The following is a 20,910-nucleotide window of genomic DNA, read 5'->3' as shown; positions in this document are numbered from 1 at the left end:
CTGTAGCCACCAGCCTACGCCAGAGCCACAGCAACACCAGATCCAAGCTGTGTCTGCGACCTACACCATAGCTCACAGCAACACTGGATCCTTAACCCACTGAGCAAGGCGAGGGATCAAACCTGCAACCTCATGGTTCCTAATTGGATTCATTAACCACTGAGCCACAATGGGAACTCAACCTACATTTTAGACATGATAAGCACAGCTGGTATTTCTAGAAGATTGTTCTAGGAAATATCTCTGCCAGCCCCCGCGTTTTCTTCCTTGATTATGGCATGGTGTTCTCTTTCTTGACATTTTGACATAAGGTCGATTAAAGCAGCAAACTAGCTCTCATTAGAAATTATTTCCCGGGGTCTGTTTGGCTCAGTAGTAATGAACCCAACTAGTATATATGAGGATGGGGGTTTGATCCCTGGCCTCGCTCAGGGTGTTAAGGATCTGGCATTGCCATCAGCCATGGTGTAGGTCGCAGACACGGCTTGGATCCTGCGTTGCTGCGGCTGTGGTGTGAGCCAGCTGCTGCAGCTCCAATGTGACCCCTAGCCTGGGAACTTCCACATGCTGTGGGTGCGGCCCTAAAAAGCAAAACATCTTTGAAAATTACACTGTAAGATTTATTTTATATTTTCCACCTCCTTGGTCACTGGACCTGTTATTACATTTATCTATTTTGAGACCAAGTGGCAAATATCCACAAAAGATCAGTTATAATACAGTCATCTCTAAAGCCTAAATTTAAAAATACAATGGTTATGGGACTCCATTGGTTTATAAATTTAAATAGTACAGTAAATTTCCTAATAGCAAGTTTTTACTTTTCATTCTCTGGTTATATTATTGAGGGTGTAACTAGTGGCTATATTGTCAAATATATTGATATCGGTATAATGGCCAATGGTATTTTGACTATTTTTAGCCATAAGAAAATACATTAAAATCTATTTCAAAAAGTATAACACTTCTTGATTTGGTCACTTAAATTCTTTTTTTTTTTTTTTATAGCTGCGCCTGCGGCATATGGAAGTTCCTGGGATAGGAGTCAAGCTGGAGCTGCAGCTGAGGCCTATGCCACAGCTTACGGCAACACTAGACTCCTAAGCTACTGAGTGAACCTGCATCCTCAGAGAGACAATGTTGGGTCCTTAACCCTTTGAGCCACAATGGAAACTCCACTGGGTACTTAAATTCTTACTAAAATATCAACTTTATAAATATATCAAACTCCCAGAAGAGTAACTCTATGGACTTTTCAGTCTAGGTTAGAAAAAAAGTGTTTCAAGGTTTTAATAAAAGAAAAAAAATTGAACAAAATTTATCATACTCAGAAACTGAGTTTTTGTTAAAGTACCTTTATTCAGTATTATACAGAAAAATGGAATCAGGATGCCCTGCAGAGACACAGAGGCTGTGCCTGGGACATGGGCTCAGCCACGTGCCTCTATCCACATTGTCACTGCACCTGCCCAACACTCGCACCTCCTCTCCACCAAGCTGAGAGCCACACCAGTGTTAACAATATACTCTTTAACGATATGACATCGATGCTATAAAAACAAACGTCTTGAAAAACAACAAGCGTGCATCGGAATGTAGGTTATTTGGGGCTTCACGGCTCTTCCTGAGGAAGGAGCTTCCACTTCACTGAGGGGTGAAGTTCCTCTTTTAAGTCATCCAGCTCCTGCTCCTTGGAAAGCTCCAGGAAAACCTGAAAGTGGGGCCGGAAATAAAGAGACAGGGCTGTCCCACTGCCTCCTCTGGCTCCAAGTGCATGCAAAGCGTAGGCACACATTGTACCTTTCTAGTCCCAGGATGCTAGAGAATCCCTAACGGACCCACCTGCTCCAGGGTGGACTGTGAGAGGCTGTACTCCTCCAGGTCGAAGCGCTGCTTAACTGCACAAGGACAGATGTATGTCAAGGGCTCATATATTTTTATATTCAGATGGCCTAAGTCAGTATACGATACAAATAAATTTTTTTAAAAAACAACTAAAAAGGTTAAGATAGACAATCATCCTTCATGGTTTAAGCACGGCGCTCAGTTAGAAATACACCAAATGCATTCGCTTAGGTTTGGGGCAAAAGCTAAGTGCTGGTGTTATGCTTGTATGTTGTGCAGTTACTGAGATGTGTGTTTAAGGGAGAAATGATGCTGAGAAGGCTTCCTTCCCTGCATGGGAGCCAGGAAGAAGGAGGTGGAAGCAAGTCACCTTTTGAATAGGGTCATATCAGAAGAATATAGAGAAAGATGTTTGTAGTTTTCTAGGGAATAGACATCCCTGCCCACTTCTTGCCAAAAACCATGGTGGCCCACCCCTGACTGGGTGGAAAACCCTTCTTGTTGGCCAGAGTAGACCTAGAAGGGTAGAGAGAGCTCTGATAGATGCCCAGCAGCCCAGCAGTATCTCACCAGCAACCCCAGGCCAGTACTGGCCACGGTGCCCAGCAGAGGAGAGCTGTGTGTGACCACAGCCCATAACACTGGGGTACACAGCTCAGAGAATGGAAAGCGAAGGCATCCCGGACCATGGATGCTGTGAACAGGAGGAAGAAGAGTCTTCCAGGACCTGGAGGGAGATTCAAATCTCTTCCTCCGGAAGGCTGAGAAGCAAGCGAAGATGATCTCGGAGCAGCGACAGTGAAGAGAGCACGAGAGGGACTCTGGCCAGTGCAGTTCAGAGCAGCAGCGTTAATGGGCTCGGATGAAAGGGAAGCCTGGGCCTGGGGGACCGCAGATGCAGTGTGGTCAGGTTTAAAGTGAGACGGATGAAAAAAGAAAAAAGGAGTTTCCGTCGTGGCTCAGCAGAAATGAATCTGACCAGTACCTGTGAGAACTGTGGGTTCAATGCCTGGCCTTGCTGAGTGGGTTAAGGATCCGGCATTGCCATAAGTTGTGGTGTAGGTCGCACACACAGCTTGGATCTGGCGTCAGCCGGTGGCTACAGCTCTGATTCAACCCCTAGCCTGGGAACCTCCATGTGCCATGGGTACCGCCCTAAAAGATAAAAAAAAAAAGAGTGTGATGGACAGATCGTCTTAGTGACCAGACAGGAGGTCAGTTCCTTAATATACAACCTAAGGCAATAAAATATTATGCAAATCCACCTAAAATTTAATGTGAAATCCATATGCATCCATGTTTCAAAAGGAAGCATTCTCCTTAAATGCATATATAACTCAGTTTTGACCTGGGTTGTATTATCTATCTATCTATCTATCTATCTATCTATCTATCTATCTATCTATCTATCTATCTGATACATGAAAAATCTCCACAAAGCAAAAAGTAAAACTCACTCCCATTGACCCCCAAAGACACACACAGCACCCCCAACCCTTGATTTTGTGCTCCTACAATTCGATTTGAGAGTTTAGCTTTTAAATTGATCGTGTTACCTCACATCGCATTTCTTGTCACGCTGATGGTTTATTTTATGATTTGGAAGACCTACTTTCTAGAATCTTATTTCAAAGCTTCAAGCGTTTACCATTCTCTAATTTGAAGAAAGCCTGGGCTAAAGGTCGCACATCTTCCACTGGCAACTTGTAGACCATCAGAGACGAGAACCTGAGAGGAGAGGAGGAGAGAGTGAAGCTGGTGCCCCTGTGGCAGATGGAAACCAAACTGCGACCATCATGCTGGTGTAGCTGAAATGAAGGAAGGAAGGAAGGAAGGAAGGAAGGTGAATCCACAGCAATAAAAAAGAGGCAGATTACAGGAGAAGCAGGGGACAGGAGAGTAGGACTCAGACCGTTTACTGTCCTTGTCTCCTTGGATGGAGAGCAGCAGGTGCAAAGGAAATGTTGAGATTTGTGCAAATCACCTCCCACCTACTTTTCTAAGCTGAGCACCTGCTCCTCAACTTCAGCTTCCAACCAGGCGCTGCCACCATATAGTTTCTTAAAGTTTCCCAAGTTGGGTGGAAATCTAGGTCTACTCTCCAGGGAATCCATGCCTCTCCCACCTTCCCCCACCCTTCTCAGGCGCCCTCCTAATTCAGGGTAATACAGTGGAGTCTCTGGCTGGGAGACCAGAAATCTCTAGGAACTCAAATAATATTCGGCAAGACTATTTTGAAAACATAATTTGTTTCTCGGGTAGATGTTTGTCTTTCCATCATTTGAAAATCAGGGAGATTTGGATTTCGACTATTTCCGGGGCTCCCACTCCCATCCAGCTTGCTCATTCCCTGTACCTTCATGAAATATCTGAACTGTTTGTAGTCAGCCATGGGCCGCACAGGGAGTCACAGCATTGGTTTGATATTTCCATTCCACTGTGGAAATATATTTTCCCGCCTCGTCATTATGACCCATTTCTCCTTACTATCTGCTTTCTCCCCTAAATCCTAAATCATTTGTCTTTTGCTGTAACTTCTAGGTGTTAAAAACGACCCTAAAGTTAATCTTTGATTTTTACGGCATTGCTTTCAGGAGAACTGTGCCATTTTCAGACTTTATGTAAAACTGGAAAAATTAATAGACTTAAAATAATCAGCTTCACATCCTACGTCTGCTGCTGGTTAGCTCCTCCACGGCATCTAACCTATCTATCAATTTCTTATTATTAAAAATAATCAATTCTATTTGTAGGGCTCTGGTAAAGGCCAGATTCTCACCGTGCTTTTTTTGCTATTTTATTTTTCACTGGCGTGATGGCAACTACTTTGGAAAGTCTTGGTGAGGATTAAATACGATGAGATGAAACAAGACCAGAACAGTCCCCAGCCCTTAGTAGGACCACAACACAGGCTATATCAGCTTTCGCATCAGCTCCCTCTCTTCTAGGTTACTGCCTGCTGCATAGCCGACAAATCCTGTCTTTCTTCGAGGTTTCCTTTGGGGCTAAAGATGGACTCAAATGACTACAAATCAGTGACGCTGTCGGGAAAAGAGACATTTGATTTCAGGTGAGAATCAGCAACCACCTTTACCTTTCCTGCCGAGCGGCCTGGGGGAAAAGCCTGAGAATTTCGCTGTGGAGAGTTTCTTCCTGTGTGGGGGCCTTCATCTTCATCTCCAGCAGGTAGTCCTTGCCAAACTTGTTCTTTAGGTGCTGGATGGCCCCAATACATCTGGGGGAGGTGGGGAGGGGGTGGTAAGAGGAAGGAGAAAAAGACTCCGGATGCGCTGTTGTTGCCTCCAGGGCCTCCCTGTTGGACTCAGATGCTTTCACAGCCATCGCTCTCTGCCCACAAACTCTGCCAGCTGTGCCCTGGGGGAACCAGCGTGGGCCTGGACGGGCACCCACCTCAGCCTTCCGGACACCATGATGGCCACGCGGTCACACACGGCCTCGGCCTCGGCCATGTAGTGCGTGGTCAGGAGGGCGCCCCTCTCCGTGTTTTTAAAGGAGGCCCGGATCGCCTGCCTAAAGTGTCAAGAGAATGTTTGCAATTGAAGGTGAATAAGTAGCAAAAAGAGACCAAGCAAGGGAGGACGCTTGAGAGGGCAGCGGGGTTAAGGAAGGGCAAGCCAGGTGAGAGCTGCGGGACAGGGGCAGGCATGGGAGGAGGGGCGGGTACAGGATGCGGGTGGTGACAAGGCTGTACTGAAGGAGAGGCTGATCGGGAGATAAGCTGTGGAAAGGCTGTGCGAAGGGGAACAGAATGACACAGGTTTCCACAACACAGGGGTCAGAGCCCTAAGAGGAAGATAAATCCATAAAAAACACTCAGGACATCCAGAATCCACCCCCCGCCCCACCTTTACTGCCTAATGAGAATTACCAGTCTCGTGGACACGATGGGGTCCGTCCAGACCCCTAAAAGATCACTCGAGCCATTAAGATCCTCAGTGAGTACATCTGGGCCCTGGCTATCCTTATTTTTTCCTTCCATGAGACATGGTTAGGAAATATTATCAGGGAATAATTTTCCTTTTCTGCAAAGTATTGGTTTTATTAATGATATTAAGAGTTTTTTTCGTTTCTACAGTTAAAAGCAGCTCAAGGGACAATTTTTTACAGAAGTTACACAAGTCACAGATTTCCTGCAAGCTTCTGCAGGGCCCTGACCAAGAGGCACCCCTCACCACATCTGCTGCTGCCCCTCGGGGTCCATCCCCGTGGACGGCTCTTCCAGAAGCACCACCGACGGGTTTCCCAGGAGGCTCAGCGCGAAGCACAACTGGAACGAGAGGAACCGCGTCGGGCACCGAGTTGTGGGGGTGCAGAGGAGCCCCAAGCCCCGCCCCTACCTTCCTCTTTATTCCCTCGGACAAGGCCTTCGTGGGGAGCTTCAGCTGGTCCTGCAGCTTGAGCGCATCCACCAACCTGAGGGATACACAATGGAGCCCTACAGGTTTCTAGAAGCAAGGAAAGCTGATGGGAAGAGCGGCCACGTGGGACAAGCCTGGGAACCGGAGCTCAGAGACGCGGTTCTAAAACAGGTGTCGGGCGGCCTTTAATTGGCCGAAAGATAATTTTTCCTCTTAATAGAACAGAAACACATTTCATGATACCTAAATAGTTGTCCTGTGATAGTTTATATTTAAATTTTAGTATTTTTATGTTTGCTTAATAAATCCTTTTTTTCCCTATATTTAATATGCAAAAAACCAACTCCTTGAAATCTGGGAAACTAGTTTCTAGTTGTAGGTCTACCCGACGTGGCCTGGGTTTGTATTCACAGCACTTCACCCGGAGTTTCCCAGGGGGCCTCACTCCCAGCCTCTCCCTGCCCCCTCAGGTAAGAACAGGTGCGGCTCCTCCACGTACCGCGCGATGGCCGCGGCGGCGGCCGCTTTCCTCAGCCCCTTCACGGCGGCGAACACCTCCAGATGCTCCTTCACCGTCAGGCTGGGCCACAGCGCGTTCTCCTGGGGACAGTACCCCAGGAAGCCCAGGGGGTCCCCTCCGCTGCTCCCTTTCAGGAGCACCTGCAAAAAAAAGTTGCCTCTCAGAGCCTTCGCTCTGGTTTTATTTTTATTCCCTGTGTCTTTCTCTTTACAAACCTACAAAAGCTACACAATCTCTAGTCCCTGATTGAGTGTAATAATCTGCACTCACTTTGCACTTGCAGAAAGGTCGTCAGAGAGTAGAAACATGAAAACTGTATGCACCACCAAAATCTAAGCTGAAAAATCAAATACCTCACAAATGTGGGGTCTTGCCATCGCAGCCAACAGTTTTTCTTTTTCTTTCTTTCTTTCTTTCTTTTTTTTTTAATCTTTTTGCCTATTTCTTGGGCCATTCCCACGGCACATGGAGGTTCCCAGGCTAGGGGTCCAATCAGAGCTGTAGCTGCCGGCCTCCGCCACAGCCACTGCAACGTGGGATCCGAGCCGAGTCTGCAGTCTTCATCACAGCTCACAGCAATGCCGGATCCTTAACCCATGGAGCAAGGCCAGGGATGGAACCCGCAACCTCATGGTTCCTAGTTGGATTCGTTAACCACTGAGCCACGACGGGAACTCCGAGGCCAACAGTTTCTATCCATTTTCCCCCAGTATTGTCAGAAAGAAGTATGTTAATTTAATTACTCTCTACTGAACTCCGCTGGTGGATCCAAAGTGTTTTGAGAGCTGCCTGCATAACAAAGGCGGCTCTGCCTGCTTTGAATACGAGGAGCAATGGATTAGCCAGCAGCCCTGTTAACCGGGAGTTTTCATTCCACTGAGTGGATCAGGTAACCAGCAAGCAGAGGACCGACTCAGGAGCATACAGACAGATCACACCTAAAATGGGGCCCTTGGGGGCTGGGCTGCAGAATACAGAACTCCACGTGGGGTGATTGGAGGAAATCTGTCTGCTGAGGGGCCCTTTCAGCAGAAGAGCAGGAGGGCACCTGCTGTGGCAGAACCCAGAGGAAAGGAATTTGGGGCAGAAAACCTGAGACAAGCCCCAGGGGAGGGACGAAGCCTCGCGGTTCTTGACCCAAGGCCAAGGCAGAGTGAGGAAGGAGAGCCAGTCGGTGATGGCAGAAGGGACTTGGAAATGAGCTCCCACAGCTGCCTGAGGGTGAGATGGGGAGGCCGCCTTCCAGTCACAGTGCAGTGAGAGGTCTTGAAAGGTTTTAAGCAGGAAAAGACATGGTTTATCAAGAGGAGTTCTTAGGCTTCCGATCTTCTGTCAAGCAATTTGGTGAAGAATGCTTTCTATTTCATGTCTCCTCTCTCTTGGTTAAGTCTGAACTCTTTTCTGTCGACCTAGCCACCTTGTACAATTAAATTGCATGTACTCAAGTGGTTCAGTTTTGAGCCATTCCTTGAAAACACTCCCAAGAAAGAGTATATCTGTACAAACAATATATGTCCCAGGAGCTAAGCATTTTGTGAAGGACAATCAATAAAATTGCTTAACAAAGATTTTTTTTTAAGAAACTGTTTTTCATTCAAGATCAAAGCATTATGTACTGAGCAGATAATGCTGATTCAAAGTGCAAATCCATGTGTTTCCAGCACTATAAATAAAATCTGTATGGAAGCTGATACTGATTTCTGATCTGACACCGAACAGTCCCTCTGAATGCTTTTAAAGGCATAAATAATTATCCCCTCTCAGTGACTCATTTTTGTGTGTATTAATGTATTCATTTGTGAAGGTATTACTCTGCCTCATTAATCATTTCAGTCACCTAATGACTGAACGGCATTTTGCTGTTTACAAAGTTTTGATGTCTTATAAACTTATTTTGAGCATCACTAGATAATGCATCTTTCACATAACTCACCTACCTGCCCAGCAGTTGGTTTTGTGTCCCCAGTTATCACTTTAATGGATGTACTTTTACCAGCTCCATTGTGTCCTAATAATCCTAAAACCTCACCTGAAAAAAAAAAGTTACTGTTACTTGATTTTTGTAGTAAAACTGAGAACAAAACCTAATCTGAAGTCTTGCTACATGACAAGCATTGTGCCATGTGCTTTATATATGGTATCTCATTTCATTGTCCCCGCCACACCTGCTCCCAAGGTTAGCATAATCCCTTCTTATGTGTCTGGGGACAGAAGCTTCCAGGGATGAGGTTAGTTGCCTACAGTCACATTGATGGGAAGGGGAAAAGCCACTTTTGGGACCCAGGTGCCTCAGCCTGTCTCCTGTGGTCCTAAGCCCTGCGTGACAATGACACAAAGTGAGGTCACCTTCACCTTGCCAGTCAAGCCTTGAGCTATGTACTGGCGCTTCCCCAGTTAGTTCTCTTGTGAAAAATGATGAACATTAGGCAATCCATCATCTTCATTAAGTAGAAATATCATGGTTTCACTAGTTCATTTTAAGAGAGGGCTTTGGCGTTCCCGTCGTGACACAGCAGAAACGAATCCGACTAGGAACCATGAGGGTGCGGGTTTGATCCTTGGTCTCACTCAGTGGGTTAAGGATCTGGCATTGCCATGAACTGTGGTGTAGGTTGCAAATGCGGCTGGGATCTGGTGTTGCTGTGGCTCTGGCGTAGGCTGACAGCTGTAGCTCCGATGAGACTCCCAGCCTGGGGTCCGTATGTCCACGGACCTCCACATGCCTCAAGTGCAGCCCTAAAAAGAAAATAATAATAATAATAATAATAATAATAATAATAAAATTTAAAAAAAATAAGAGAGGGCTTCTGGTTTCTGTGTAGTTGGGACCATGCGCCCATCCATGGGGCGAGTTGATGAATTTCATTAAGAAGTGAGACATGGAGACCGTCCCGGTCACCCTGCCGATGGGTCTGTGCAAACCCAAGGGCGGTGCCTCCAAGATGCTCCTCAAGAACCATGAGGCTTTGAGGGGGGCCCTGAATCGACAGAGGAAAAGCCACTGGGCCCAACCTTTCCTAACACAGAAAGAGACATGTCTTGTGGCTATTTTCTTCTTCTTCTTGGACAAGCAGCGTTTCCTTTTCCCTGCGTACTCCTTGCGTAGACAGCTGGCGATAATGACAGGTTTCTGTAAATGACAGATACATCATGTCGTCAGACCTTAGCTCACTCCATGAACTCTGCAAAGCTCTGTCCTCCCACTGGGCTGGCCCCTCCCTGCACGCGCCATGCATCGAAGAAGACCTTCGGCCAGGGGACACGTTTACCGTCCACTCTCCACCCCAGCACTTCGTCTTGGAGAGAAGAGACCGTCCTTTTCCTTCCCCTAAAGGCACTTGCTCGGGAGCCCGTTATTTTCTGCAACCAGCCCTTCTCTCAGAACAGGAGCAAAGAGACTTGAAGAAGCACTGAATCATCCTTAACAAGCTGGGGACCAGGCTTGGGCCTGACTCTTGTAGGCACTTTCCCCAAGAACAGGGATTTGCTTCACCACTTTGCTCTGTTTCTAAAATTCACAAGTTCTTTCTTGACGTTTGCAATTTCAAGTACACTCCACTTTTTTTTCCCTCTTCAAATAGACCACGTGAGGGAGTTCCCGTCATGGCTCAGTGGTGAATGAACCCATCTAGTATCCAGGAGGACGCAGGTTCAATTCCTGGCCTCACTCAGTGGGTTAAGGAGCCAGTGTTGCCGTGAGCTGTGGTGTAGGTCGCAGACTTGGCTTGGATCCTGTGTTGCTGTGGCTCTGGTGTAGGCCCACAGCTACAGCTCTGATTTGACCCCTGGCCTGGGAACCTCCATATGCTGCGGGTGAGGCCCTAAAAAGACAAAAGACAGAAATAAAAAAGAAAAATAACAGACACAGCAAATTAACATGACTTTTAATCCGTTCATTTCGATGTAAAAAAGACATTGAAATTTAGATCTAAATGACCTAAATTAGGTCTACCTGCTAAAATAGTGATCCTTATTCGTATGGACTAGAGAAGCGCAGAATCATTTAAGAATCAGACTTACAGCCTAGCCCCTTTCTTATGTGATAAAATTCCTACTTTGCGTGTTTTACCTCATCGAAATTCGTGGAATTCAGGGCATCTGCTGTTCTCCTTCTTTCCATCTGAACGTCTTCGTCTTCCCCTTCTGGCTCTTCTGGATTTGGACACACGTCACTCCTTCCTGGAGAGATTCTAGAGTCAAAGCCATCCATTAATAATTGACCGTGGGTTTTCATCCTTGGGTCAGAATACCGTACTCTGTAACTCTCACCCTTGAGCAGACTGGGTAATGAAGTCATGACAATCTCCCTCAGGGCAGCCAGACTTTCTCCCTTCCCAACCTCCTTGTGATATTTAGTGAGCTTTGCTTTTTATGTATCTTTTATTCTACTTACCTATAGAAACACTTTTTCAAGATCAGTAGGCAACTTAATACCATGTACCTAGAATCTTTATATCACAGCTTAACGAAGTCATTTTCCTGGGAATGCCAGCTTTAACACCAACACAGCATTATTAGATTTTTATATTTTTAAGGGGTGAAAGGGCCAGAATGTTTGGAAGCAGGATGGCCTCAGAAAATACAGGTTAGATGCTTGTTCTCCTATTAAGCCTGGCCATTTCTTTTCCATATGTATCATATTCACTCTTTCTCTTCTATTCTGAGTCTGGCCCTTGATACTTACAATATATCTCATTCTTTTCTTTTCTCTTGACCTTAGCCCCCACTACTGCTCTGAGATGACCTTTTTTTTTTTTGCTTCTTAGGGCTACACCTGCAGCATATGGAGGATCCCAGACTATGGGTCTCATCGGAGCTGCAGCCACCAGCCTACACCAGAGCCACAGCAACGCCAGATCCAAGCCGAGTCTGTGGCCTACACCACAGCTCACGGCAACGCTGGATCCTTAGTCCACTGAGCGAGGCCAGGGATCGAACCCGCAACCTCATGGTTCCTAGTCGGATTGGTTTCTGCTGCGCCACGATGGGAACTCCTTAGAGGATTTCTTAAAGGCCTTCTTTCATCTGAGAAGTCTCTAGCTACCTGTAATCACTAAAGATGGAGCTGGTGCGGAAGGGGAGACGATGCTTATGGTTGCATCCTCGTGTGGTGCAAAAAAAGGTCTCGGCTTTTACATCTCATTAAAAACTGAAACGGTCTGTGATCCCAGTTGGGCTTCTCACTACCACACACACACACACACACACACACACACACACACACCACACACAAAAAAACACAGTTATTACTATCTTTGGCCTCTTGATCATTTTATTCTTCCTCCTGGACCAGGGGCTTCCCTTCCACTGCCAACCTCTTCAAACTGATTGCTATTGAAACAGAACTAGCTGCACCTAACTTTCCCTAGTCCTCCCCTGCACATGGTGTCAGACAGCGCCCTTAATTTTCAATGTTTCAGGTCTGCTTCCCCCACCGTTCACAATCTTCTTTGATGTAGGCGCTTAGATCTCTATTATTTACATTGGCATATGGTTCCTACCCCAGCCTATCCTGGCACATGGTACCTCTCCATTAATAGATTAGTTTATGCATGAAAAACTATCTTACAATATTGATCACTGAAATAAAAAGAGAATCTGATTTCTCCCAACCTAAAGAAGGGATCCTTTCTCATGGACGTCTTCCCAAACTTCCATTCCAGACATCGAAGAATAAAAAGAAAGGTGATAAAATGAAGGAAAGGCTAGGGACAAAGAGAGAGATGTACCATTAGAAATGCCAAAAGAAAACCGTCCAACATCTGAAGTGAATTACAAGTAACTGGACTTTCACAAAGCTGTCTGTGGCAGAATCATCACAAAGTTCCAATAAGCTACTTGTCGCCTTACGAAAATATCAAATTCACTTTCAAATCCTGTTTAGAGAAACCTTGGAAACAAATATAATTATGTGATGCCATTCCTTTATGCCATGTCCCCTACCAGCTGTGCACTGTTCTTAACATTTGGGAAGCATATTATCGGATGAGTTGATCCTGACCAAAAAAAAAAAAAAAAAATCCTTATTTAACACGTAGTACAGCTCCCTGGGCTACAGAGATCCACATATTCACCGTAAGGAAAAGCATCACCAGTGTAAGGGATTAAAATGGTTGATTATACAGCCATAAAAAAAGGATGAAATGATGCCATTTGCAGCAATATGGATGGAGCCAGACATGACCAAAGTAAGTGAAGTCAGTCCGAGAAGGACAAATATCATATATCACTTACCTGTGGGATCTGAAAAAAAAGGTTCAAATGACGTTATTTACAAAACAGAAACAGACTTCGAAAAGAAACTTATGGTCGACAAAGTATGGTGGGGGGGGGGCGCCGAGGGGACTTTGGGATTGGTGTCTGCGCACCGCGGTGTATGGAATGGGTGGTCCTCGGAAACCTGCACAGGGAACATTACTCAGTGTTCTGGGATAACCTACGTGGGAAAGGATACGTATACAGGTCTGGCTGAATCACTATGAATCTGGCTGAATCACTTTGCTGTACAGCAGAAATGAACACAACAGTGTAAATCAACTATTCTTCAAGAAAGTTAAAGTAAAAATCATACAATGGTCGAGCATAGTAAGCGAGACAATTATGATTAAAGAAGAGTGTGTTCTTACGATCAGGGATACCAAAAATGGCTCAATGGTTCTTGATTCTTCATCAAGGTAATAAAACATGGAAAACTGCAAAAAGGAAAGACAATGGTTAAATAGAAAGCGATTTTGTTTCATAAATGTTAACCACATAAATGCGAACTGGCCCACCAAACAGCCCTTCTAACATGTCCCCTGAATTCCCTGTGAGTTGCAAGGGAATGTCCATTCCAAAATGTGTCGCAAGGGGCTGTCTTCCTTCCTTTAAGAGGCTACAAGCCACTGTGCTTTTATTTGAAGCCGCAGATTTTAGCAATTATTCATCTTCTGGTAGGAGATCTTGAGGACTGGTGCTAGCTTCCCCACATGATGAGAGAGAGAGAGAGACTGGGTTTATCCTTATTACACAGGGCTTTATACACCTTCCTGGGCCCATTATTTCTTTCAAAAGGCCCCTTTCTCCCTTTTCCCTTCTCATGGATACCTCTTCACCCATGTACTCTAGTTTCCTTCCTTTCATAGAAGTATAGGTATCAATTAGCTAGGAAAAAAGGGCTGTTCAATCCCACTCCTGGGCATGCATCTGGAGAAAACTCTAATTCAAATACATACACCCCCAATGTTCATTGCAGCACAACATACAATAGCCAAGACATGGAAACAATCTAAATGTCCACTGACAGAGGAATGGATTAAGAAGATGTGGTGCATATATACAATGGAATATTACTCGGCCATAAAAAAGAATGATATAATGCTGTTTGCAGCAACGTGGATGGACCTAGAGATTATCATCTAAATTGAAGTCAGTCAGACAGCGAAAGACAAACATCATATGGTATCACTTATATGTGGAATCTAAAAAAGTTATATAAATGAATTTATTTACAAAATAGAAACAGACTTATGGGCTTCCAAAATAAACTTAAGGTTACCAAAGGGAACAGGCTTGTGGCCGGAGGTGGGGGGGAAGATGCGTTGGGGGTTTGGAATTGGCATACACAAACTATTGCATATGGAATGGATGGTCAACAAGGACCTGCTATATAGCACTGGGAACTCTACCCAAAATTCTGTGATAACCTATAAGGGAAAAGAATTTGAAAAAGAATGGATATGCCTATAACAGAGTCATTGAAATGATCAGCAGGAATGACCATAAACCACCTATAAAACTTTAAAAAGTGAAAAAATGGCTGTTATTCATACCAAGAGCTTGTCTAAAACCCTGAAATCCTAAAGATGAGGGACATTTCACGAGTCTCCTTCCAAAGCTGAGCATGCCTAGGGGTATGTACAGGCTTCTCTAATTCTCCCCATCCATTACCCTTCCTTCCCACACATTAACCAAAACCAGAAAACCAAAGCCGGGTTTTCTCTTACACGTCATCTGTGTGTGTTGTCTTACTGGGGAGAAGTGCAACTGGAACCCACGAAGTAGAAATTTTCACGAGTCACGCACAGTCAACCTGATGCAGAGCCCCAACCCTACGCAAAGCTCTATTTCCAGGACACGGGACAGATGGTGGCACTACTTACATGGAAAACTAAGAACACGTAGCCAATTAATGTGGCCTGCGGTACTAAAAAGGCAACGGTGTACAAGGCACCGTGCTCACTGTCATCAAACAGAAGTCCAAGCACAGCGAGGACGGTGATCTAAAGAAAACACAAACATGCACATTAACCACTCCGCACTTCAGTCTGTGTTCAGTGGACACGGCTTGCCTTGGACAAGGTCCCAATTTCAACTCCAACCTCAGAAGCCAAGTGGAAATCAGCATCTCCGCTGACATTCTCTCTTAGTGATTTAGCCAAATTCCTAAGGCCTGGAGTAGACAGCACTTGATAGAATAATCTAGGATCCAATATATAGAATATTTTAATTTTGGAAAAGGAACAAAATTGGCACATATTGTTTTGGGGGGAGCAGTATTCAGAATAGTAGATAAGCAATAATCATAGGGAAAAATTAAAAATGACGTCTAATAGGAATCAAACAACAACTGCAATGTAAAGAAACTTCTGTTCATCACACCTATGGAGAAACAGAAGCATTTAACAGCCTGGAGTAACTTAAGCAGAAGTATTAAAATACAAAATTCAGGAATAAGACATAGATCTAGGTATACCTGAAACCCTCAGACTTTCTGTTTTAAACAAATGAAATGACTTCCTAAAAGGTGCATTTCTAATCTGCACTTCTAATTTCTCTGTATTACAAACCATCATTTTTGTTGCTTGCAGAACATTCTCCTAGAAATGTATCACTAATTATATTTCTCTTCGGCACTATAACATTCTATGGCTCCTTACATCCTATGGAATAAACTCTTAAGCACATCATTGAAAAGCAGCATGGTTCCAGCCATTTTTTTTTTTTTAACCTTATTAAATGGACATTGTTTTCCATCCATATCCATGCCGGACTGTTATCAGTTCCTAGGAGAAGGCTGGGCTTTCCCCACTCTGCATTTCTGTTTATCCATCATTTCTTATGTGCATCATCATTCTTCTCTAGCTTTTGAAATCTTTTTTTTTTTTTTTCCCTCTTTTGGCCATTTCTTGGGCCGCTCCCGTGGCATATGGAGGTTCCCAGGCTAGGGGTCCAATCGGAGCTGTAGCCACCGGCCTACGCCAGAGCCACAGCAACGTGGGATCCGAGCCACGTATGCAACCCACACCACAGCTCACGGCAACCGGATCCTTAACCCACTGAGCAAGGCCAGGGATCGAACCCGAAACCTAATGGTTCCTAGTCGGATTCGTTAACCACTGGGCCACGATGGGAACTCCTAGCTTTTGAAATCTTACTCTTCTTTATGTTTTCCTTCCTAGAGGAAATCTCTGCTTTCATTTTCATTTATGAATCTCTCCCTTCTCTGGTTTTCATACACGTTTTTATACCCAGTTTTATAATCGACTTTTTTTTAAAGATTTTTATTTTATCTATTATAGTTGATTTACAATGTTCTATCAATTTCTGCTGCACAGAAAAATGACCCAGCCGTGTGTGTGTGTGTGTATATATATATATATATACACACACACATTCTTCTTCTCACATTATCCTCTATCATGTTCCATCACAAGTGACTAGATATAATCGACTTTTAAAGATAGATGATTCCTCAACAATCTTTTCCATATCACTCTGTTTTAATAAGTAGTTGTTTTACTTATCTGTTTACCCTCTGGGCTGCCTTTCGAGGTTGAAACTGTTTCTCTCCACTGTCAATCTTAGTTTGTGACACATGGACGCCACCATGTTTGCTGAATTAATAATCTACCTTTTGGTATTTTGAAATGACAGTAACTTAGAATAGAATCACATAAATTGCACATATTTTCCCCTCTAATTTGTATAAGTATTGCTTTGTGGAAATAATTATCGGTAGAGTCTGGAGAAGTATCTTCTAATTTTAAGTATTAGAAACTATATTTGTCACCTTACATAACTTTGCGGAGGACTTTGAGCTAATTTCCTGCTCAGTAAAAAACAACAAAAAAAGATAAAGATGGTTTCTTTCTAGTAAATATTTTATGATTCTAGAAACAATTTGGCTACTTTTAAAGAAATGTAAAGGTAGGAACAGGAAGAGAAAAAGATGCAGATTTTGAAGTTTCCATATATAAGGCTAACGAAATATTTTAGGCTGTAATACTAATTTATTATTCTACCAAGGGCAAATTTTAAAATAGGAGCTCAGAATTGTATATTCAATATGTAAAACAAAGGTTCACAAGAAACAGACTTACAATATAGAAGCAAAAGGACCAAATGCCACTATTTTTTTTTCCCTTGCGAAAAATGAACGAAATCACGTATGTCAAAAAGATAAGTGAGGTGGCATAACCAAGAGTACACGGGATCTGAAATCAACAAGAAGGCTAAACTTAGTTAAAGACAAAAGCAAGCTGGGAAAACCTTCAGTCCAAAACATTGTCAGAGCACAGAGTTTTACATCATTTAATTTATGACAGTAAATAAGCTAAATCGAGGAAAACAATTCGCATCTTCAAAATTTTTAATTACATCGTACAATGATATTTGTTCTACGGATATCATCACTTACTTGTATAATCCAAATTATAACTCCGAATAAATCATAGATGTTTAAACCGTCTTGGAGGCTTAAACTGTAGCTCATTAAATACATAAAAACGAAGATGAGGCAGTACATCGGGACATCGACGAGCGCCTGCCCAAACCAGTAAGCAGAAGGCGAGAGTCCAGAAATCCGGAGCTGAGACCGAGCTTTGTTCTGAGTAAGAGAGGGCAAAGAGCCAAAGGGATATTTCAATGTGAGCTTTAAGGATGTGCGTGGATCGGGTAAGAAACCCTTCCAACGAAGTTCTTTATTTGTAATAACAAATGCTATCCGGACCAAGGAGGATGGATAGTTCCAACCACAAACAATCAATTTGCTGCCTTAATGAGCAACACGGACCTTCATCACACACCTGGCAGAAAGGAAGACAAAATAATCAAGGAAGCCATCCTGCAGTAAACAAAAGAGGGATTCGTGACTTTTGGGGGGGCTCGGGGGGAGTAGGGTGTGACGCAAAGTACCTACGCAACTACTTTCCCATCAGAATGATTCTGCTTTGACTCAATATGGAGCTCTGTCCCACTTTTCCAGGTTACATATATTACAGATTTTATATATACAAACTTGTGTATGTATTACACAGGTATAATGCATATGTAATTTACTAATCGCTATTTAATTTATATATCAGAATATATCTATATCTTAAAATACAGACTCTATGCATAAAATTACTTTATCCTTTCCCTCCAAGTACATGATGGATTAGAGGAGTTTTACAATGGTACACATTCAAATACCTATTACCCACCCAAATATTTAGGTACATGCACCTAAGTATAAATACATTTTAAAATATAGATGTGTTTTGTATTTCTTGTCATTTTCTAAATAAAAGTACTAAATTACTTTTGGAGGTGGGGTGCCTGTGCCCACGGTACACAGAAGTTCCCAGGTCAGGGATTGAACTCACGCCACAGTAGCAACCAGAACCATAGCAGTGTCAATGCTGGATCCTTAACCCACTGAGCCACTAGAGAATGCCCCATTTTACATAGTTAAAACTCCTTATCAAGTGATGTGGTTTTGGCACAAGCTATACATTAAACCACTCTGATAATTTTAAATATATGTATATTTTAAAATAAATTTAAATTCATTTGTTAAGAGTCTGTCTCTGTTCAACTAAAGATGCTCCTGCCTGAGATGTAATCTGACCTAAGGACTCATATTTAAAAATCTCCCAACACGGGTCCATTCAGGCAGTAGACTGACTAGATTGTAGGTGAAGCCATGAGAGGAAAGAAGGATGGTTTTAGTTCCTGACGGGATAACCAAGGGCCTCGCGCTGTCGCTGGTGCAGTCGGAAAGTATGAAAGGAGGAACGTATTTAAGAAAACCCTAAGTTCAATCTTGGAGGTACGGAGTTTGAGAGCCTGTGATGTCTACAGTAGAAATGCTGCGGAAGGAATCTGGATCAGCCTTGGAGATGAAACCAGAAATTAGACATCTGGGCTAGAGTCAGATCTGTGGGTGACCAGTAGGGGGAGCGGACTTAAAGCCCTAAGGCTAGATACGTTTGCCTGGGAGAGAATGACATCTAACACACAAAAAAGAAGTGGAGGGTTGAGATCCAGAATTTCTGAAATTCAGAGACCGCCTAGAGGAATAAGGAATTCCAAAGGGGACAGAGACACCCTGGCCAAAGTGCTGGGAGAAAGGTGGTGCCACGGGGGCATCACACAGGCCAAAAAAGAAAGTATTTGTGTTTCTCATGGGAGACGTTTTAAGCTCGGGCTATGCTAGCCAGAATGACTGGTGGTTACATCAGGCCCGTCAAGGCATTTCCCAAGATTCCTGGAGAGTCTACCCTCGAAAAGGAACATTCCGTGGATAGTCCTCTCTGCACCCGGGCAACAGAGTTATTTTTGGAGAGAGAGGAAGGAACACAAATGAAGATGGTACTGAGTAAAAAGAGATGCTTTTGTAGGGTTTCATAGATTTTGTGTGATAAAGCTACAAACATGGAGCCCGGAAAGGGTGTTCTATTGCAATTTGCAAGTAAAACTAATGCAGGTTGGCTTGGGTTGATTAGTCATCTAACTTCACCACCCTGCGGTTGCCACTGTCACCACTCCAGGCTCACTGAATCGGAAACTTCACTTTAACAAGATGCTCTGATAATCTGTAGACACATTACAGATTCATTTGGATTAATGGAAGAGCGTCTGTGAATGAAAATTTGTAGTCAGTTAAACGTTGGAATTTTTTTCTTTCTCCACATTCTCACATGCTAAAAATATCACTTCCCCTTATTTCAACAATCTTTTCAATTAACTTTTTTTAAACTGTAATTTTCAAACAATAAAAAGTACCCATATTAAATGCACAGTTGTATAAGAATCGATGAATGTATATATTTCTTACCACGATCATGATCAAAAAATTCCCGTGCTCCTTTGCAGTCAACAGCCTTTACCGTTGGTTCCGTGAAACCACAGGTAGGTGTGCCTTCTGTCACTATAGATTAGTTTTACCTTTCTGAGAATTTCATACAAATGAAATCATTCAGCATTTATTCCGTTGTGTCTGTTTTCAGCCTCTCAGTGTAATGGTTGTGTGTCTTATCCATGCTGATGCATTTATTGGTTATTCCCTCTTTTGTATTGCAGAGTAATATTCCATCTGCGGCTATTCCAGAATTTTTCCATTCACAGCTTGACGGATGCTTGGGGTAGTTTCAAGGTGTTGGCTATTAGGCCAAAGCTGCTTAAGCATAGGAATGTACAGTTCTGTATGTGGAGAGATGTTTTCTTTTCTCCTGGGTTAATACTTAAGAGGAATTTCTAGTTCACACAATAAATGTATTTTTAACTTTATAACAAAGAGCCAAGTAGTTTTGCAAAGTGATTGTGCAATTTATATTCCCACTAACAATGTATGAATGTTTAAGTTTTTCCACATCTTCATAAACTCTTGATATGGTCCGTCATTTTAACATTATTAATTTTAATTGCTATCTAGAGATATCTCACTGAGATTATTTTCCTGATTACTCATGACATTAACCATCTTTTCATAAGAGTATTTTCCTCCTACACAAAAATAAACTCCAAATGGATTAAAGACCTAGATATAAGACCAGACACTATCAAACTCCTAGAGGAAAACACAGGCCAAACACTCTCTGACATAAATGACAGCAACATCTTCTCAGATCCACCTATCAGAGTATTGACAACAAAAACAAAAATAAACAAATGGGACCTAATCAAACTTCAAAGTTTCTGCACAGCAAAGGAAACCCTAAACAAAATGAAAAGACAACCCACAGAATGGGAGAAAATCTTTGCAAGTGATTCAACTGACAAGGGATTCATCTCCAAAATTTATAAACACCTTCTGCAGCTCCATACCAAAAAAACAAACAACCCCATCAAAAAATGGGCAGAAGATCTAAACAGACAGTTCTCCAAAAAAGACAGACAGATGGCCAAGAAACACATGAAAAG

At 43.3% G+C, this 20,910-nt stretch overlaps 1 protein-coding gene across 4 annotated transcripts in view; it reads right to left on the bottom strand.

Annotated features, from left to right (window-relative positions):
• Positions 1 to 1,335: 1,335 nt before the first annotated feature.
• Positions 1,336 to 20,910, bottom strand: part of LOC125113760 (ABC-type organic anion transporter ABCA8-like) — a 75,032-nt gene continuing 55,457 nt past the window's right edge. For 2 of the 4 annotated variants that reach the window (XM_047756653.1, XM_047756654.1), the window contains 16 exons: positions 17,423 to 17,611; positions 17,106 to 17,219; positions 14,886 to 15,005; positions 13,371 to 13,436; positions 12,358 to 12,449; positions 10,814 to 10,934; positions 9,757 to 9,874; positions 8,682 to 8,773; positions 6,724 to 6,884; positions 6,204 to 6,279; positions 6,039 to 6,133; positions 5,257 to 5,376; positions 4,940 to 5,080; positions 3,494 to 3,573; positions 1,843 to 1,898; positions 1,336 to 1,711 (listed from right to left, as the gene is read on the bottom strand). In XM_047756653.1, the coding sequence (XP_047612609.1) occupies positions 1,613 to 1,711; positions 1,843 to 1,898; positions 3,494 to 3,573; positions 4,940 to 5,080; positions 5,257 to 5,376; positions 6,039 to 6,133; positions 6,204 to 6,279; positions 6,724 to 6,884; positions 8,682 to 8,773; positions 9,757 to 9,874; positions 10,814 to 10,934; positions 12,358 to 12,449; positions 13,371 to 13,436; positions 14,886 to 15,005; positions 17,106 to 17,219; positions 17,423 to 17,611 (1,740 nt within the window). In that variant the 3' untranslated portion in view covers positions 1,336 to 1,612. Of the gene's footprint in view, positions 1,712 to 1,842; positions 1,899 to 3,401; positions 3,574 to 4,939; positions 5,081 to 5,256; positions 5,377 to 6,038; positions 6,134 to 6,203; positions 6,280 to 6,723; positions 6,885 to 8,681; positions 8,774 to 9,756; positions 9,875 to 10,813; positions 10,935 to 12,357; positions 12,450 to 13,370; positions 13,437 to 14,885; positions 15,006 to 17,105; positions 17,220 to 17,422; positions 17,612 to 20,910 lie in introns of those variants that run through there. The other 2 variants (XR_007131582.1, XM_047756655.1) reach the window with 2 other exon arrangements.

The sequence above is a fragment of the Phacochoerus africanus genome, chromosome 14 (genome assembly GCF_016906955.1).
Source record: "Phacochoerus africanus isolate WHEZ1 chromosome 14, ROS_Pafr_v1, whole genome shotgun sequence".
Lineage (NCBI taxonomy): Eukaryota > Metazoa > Chordata > Mammalia > Artiodactyla > Suidae > Phacochoerus > Phacochoerus africanus.
The sequence above is the reverse complement of the archived record's forward strand: the minus strand, read 5'-3'. Positions and strand labels throughout refer to the sequence as shown.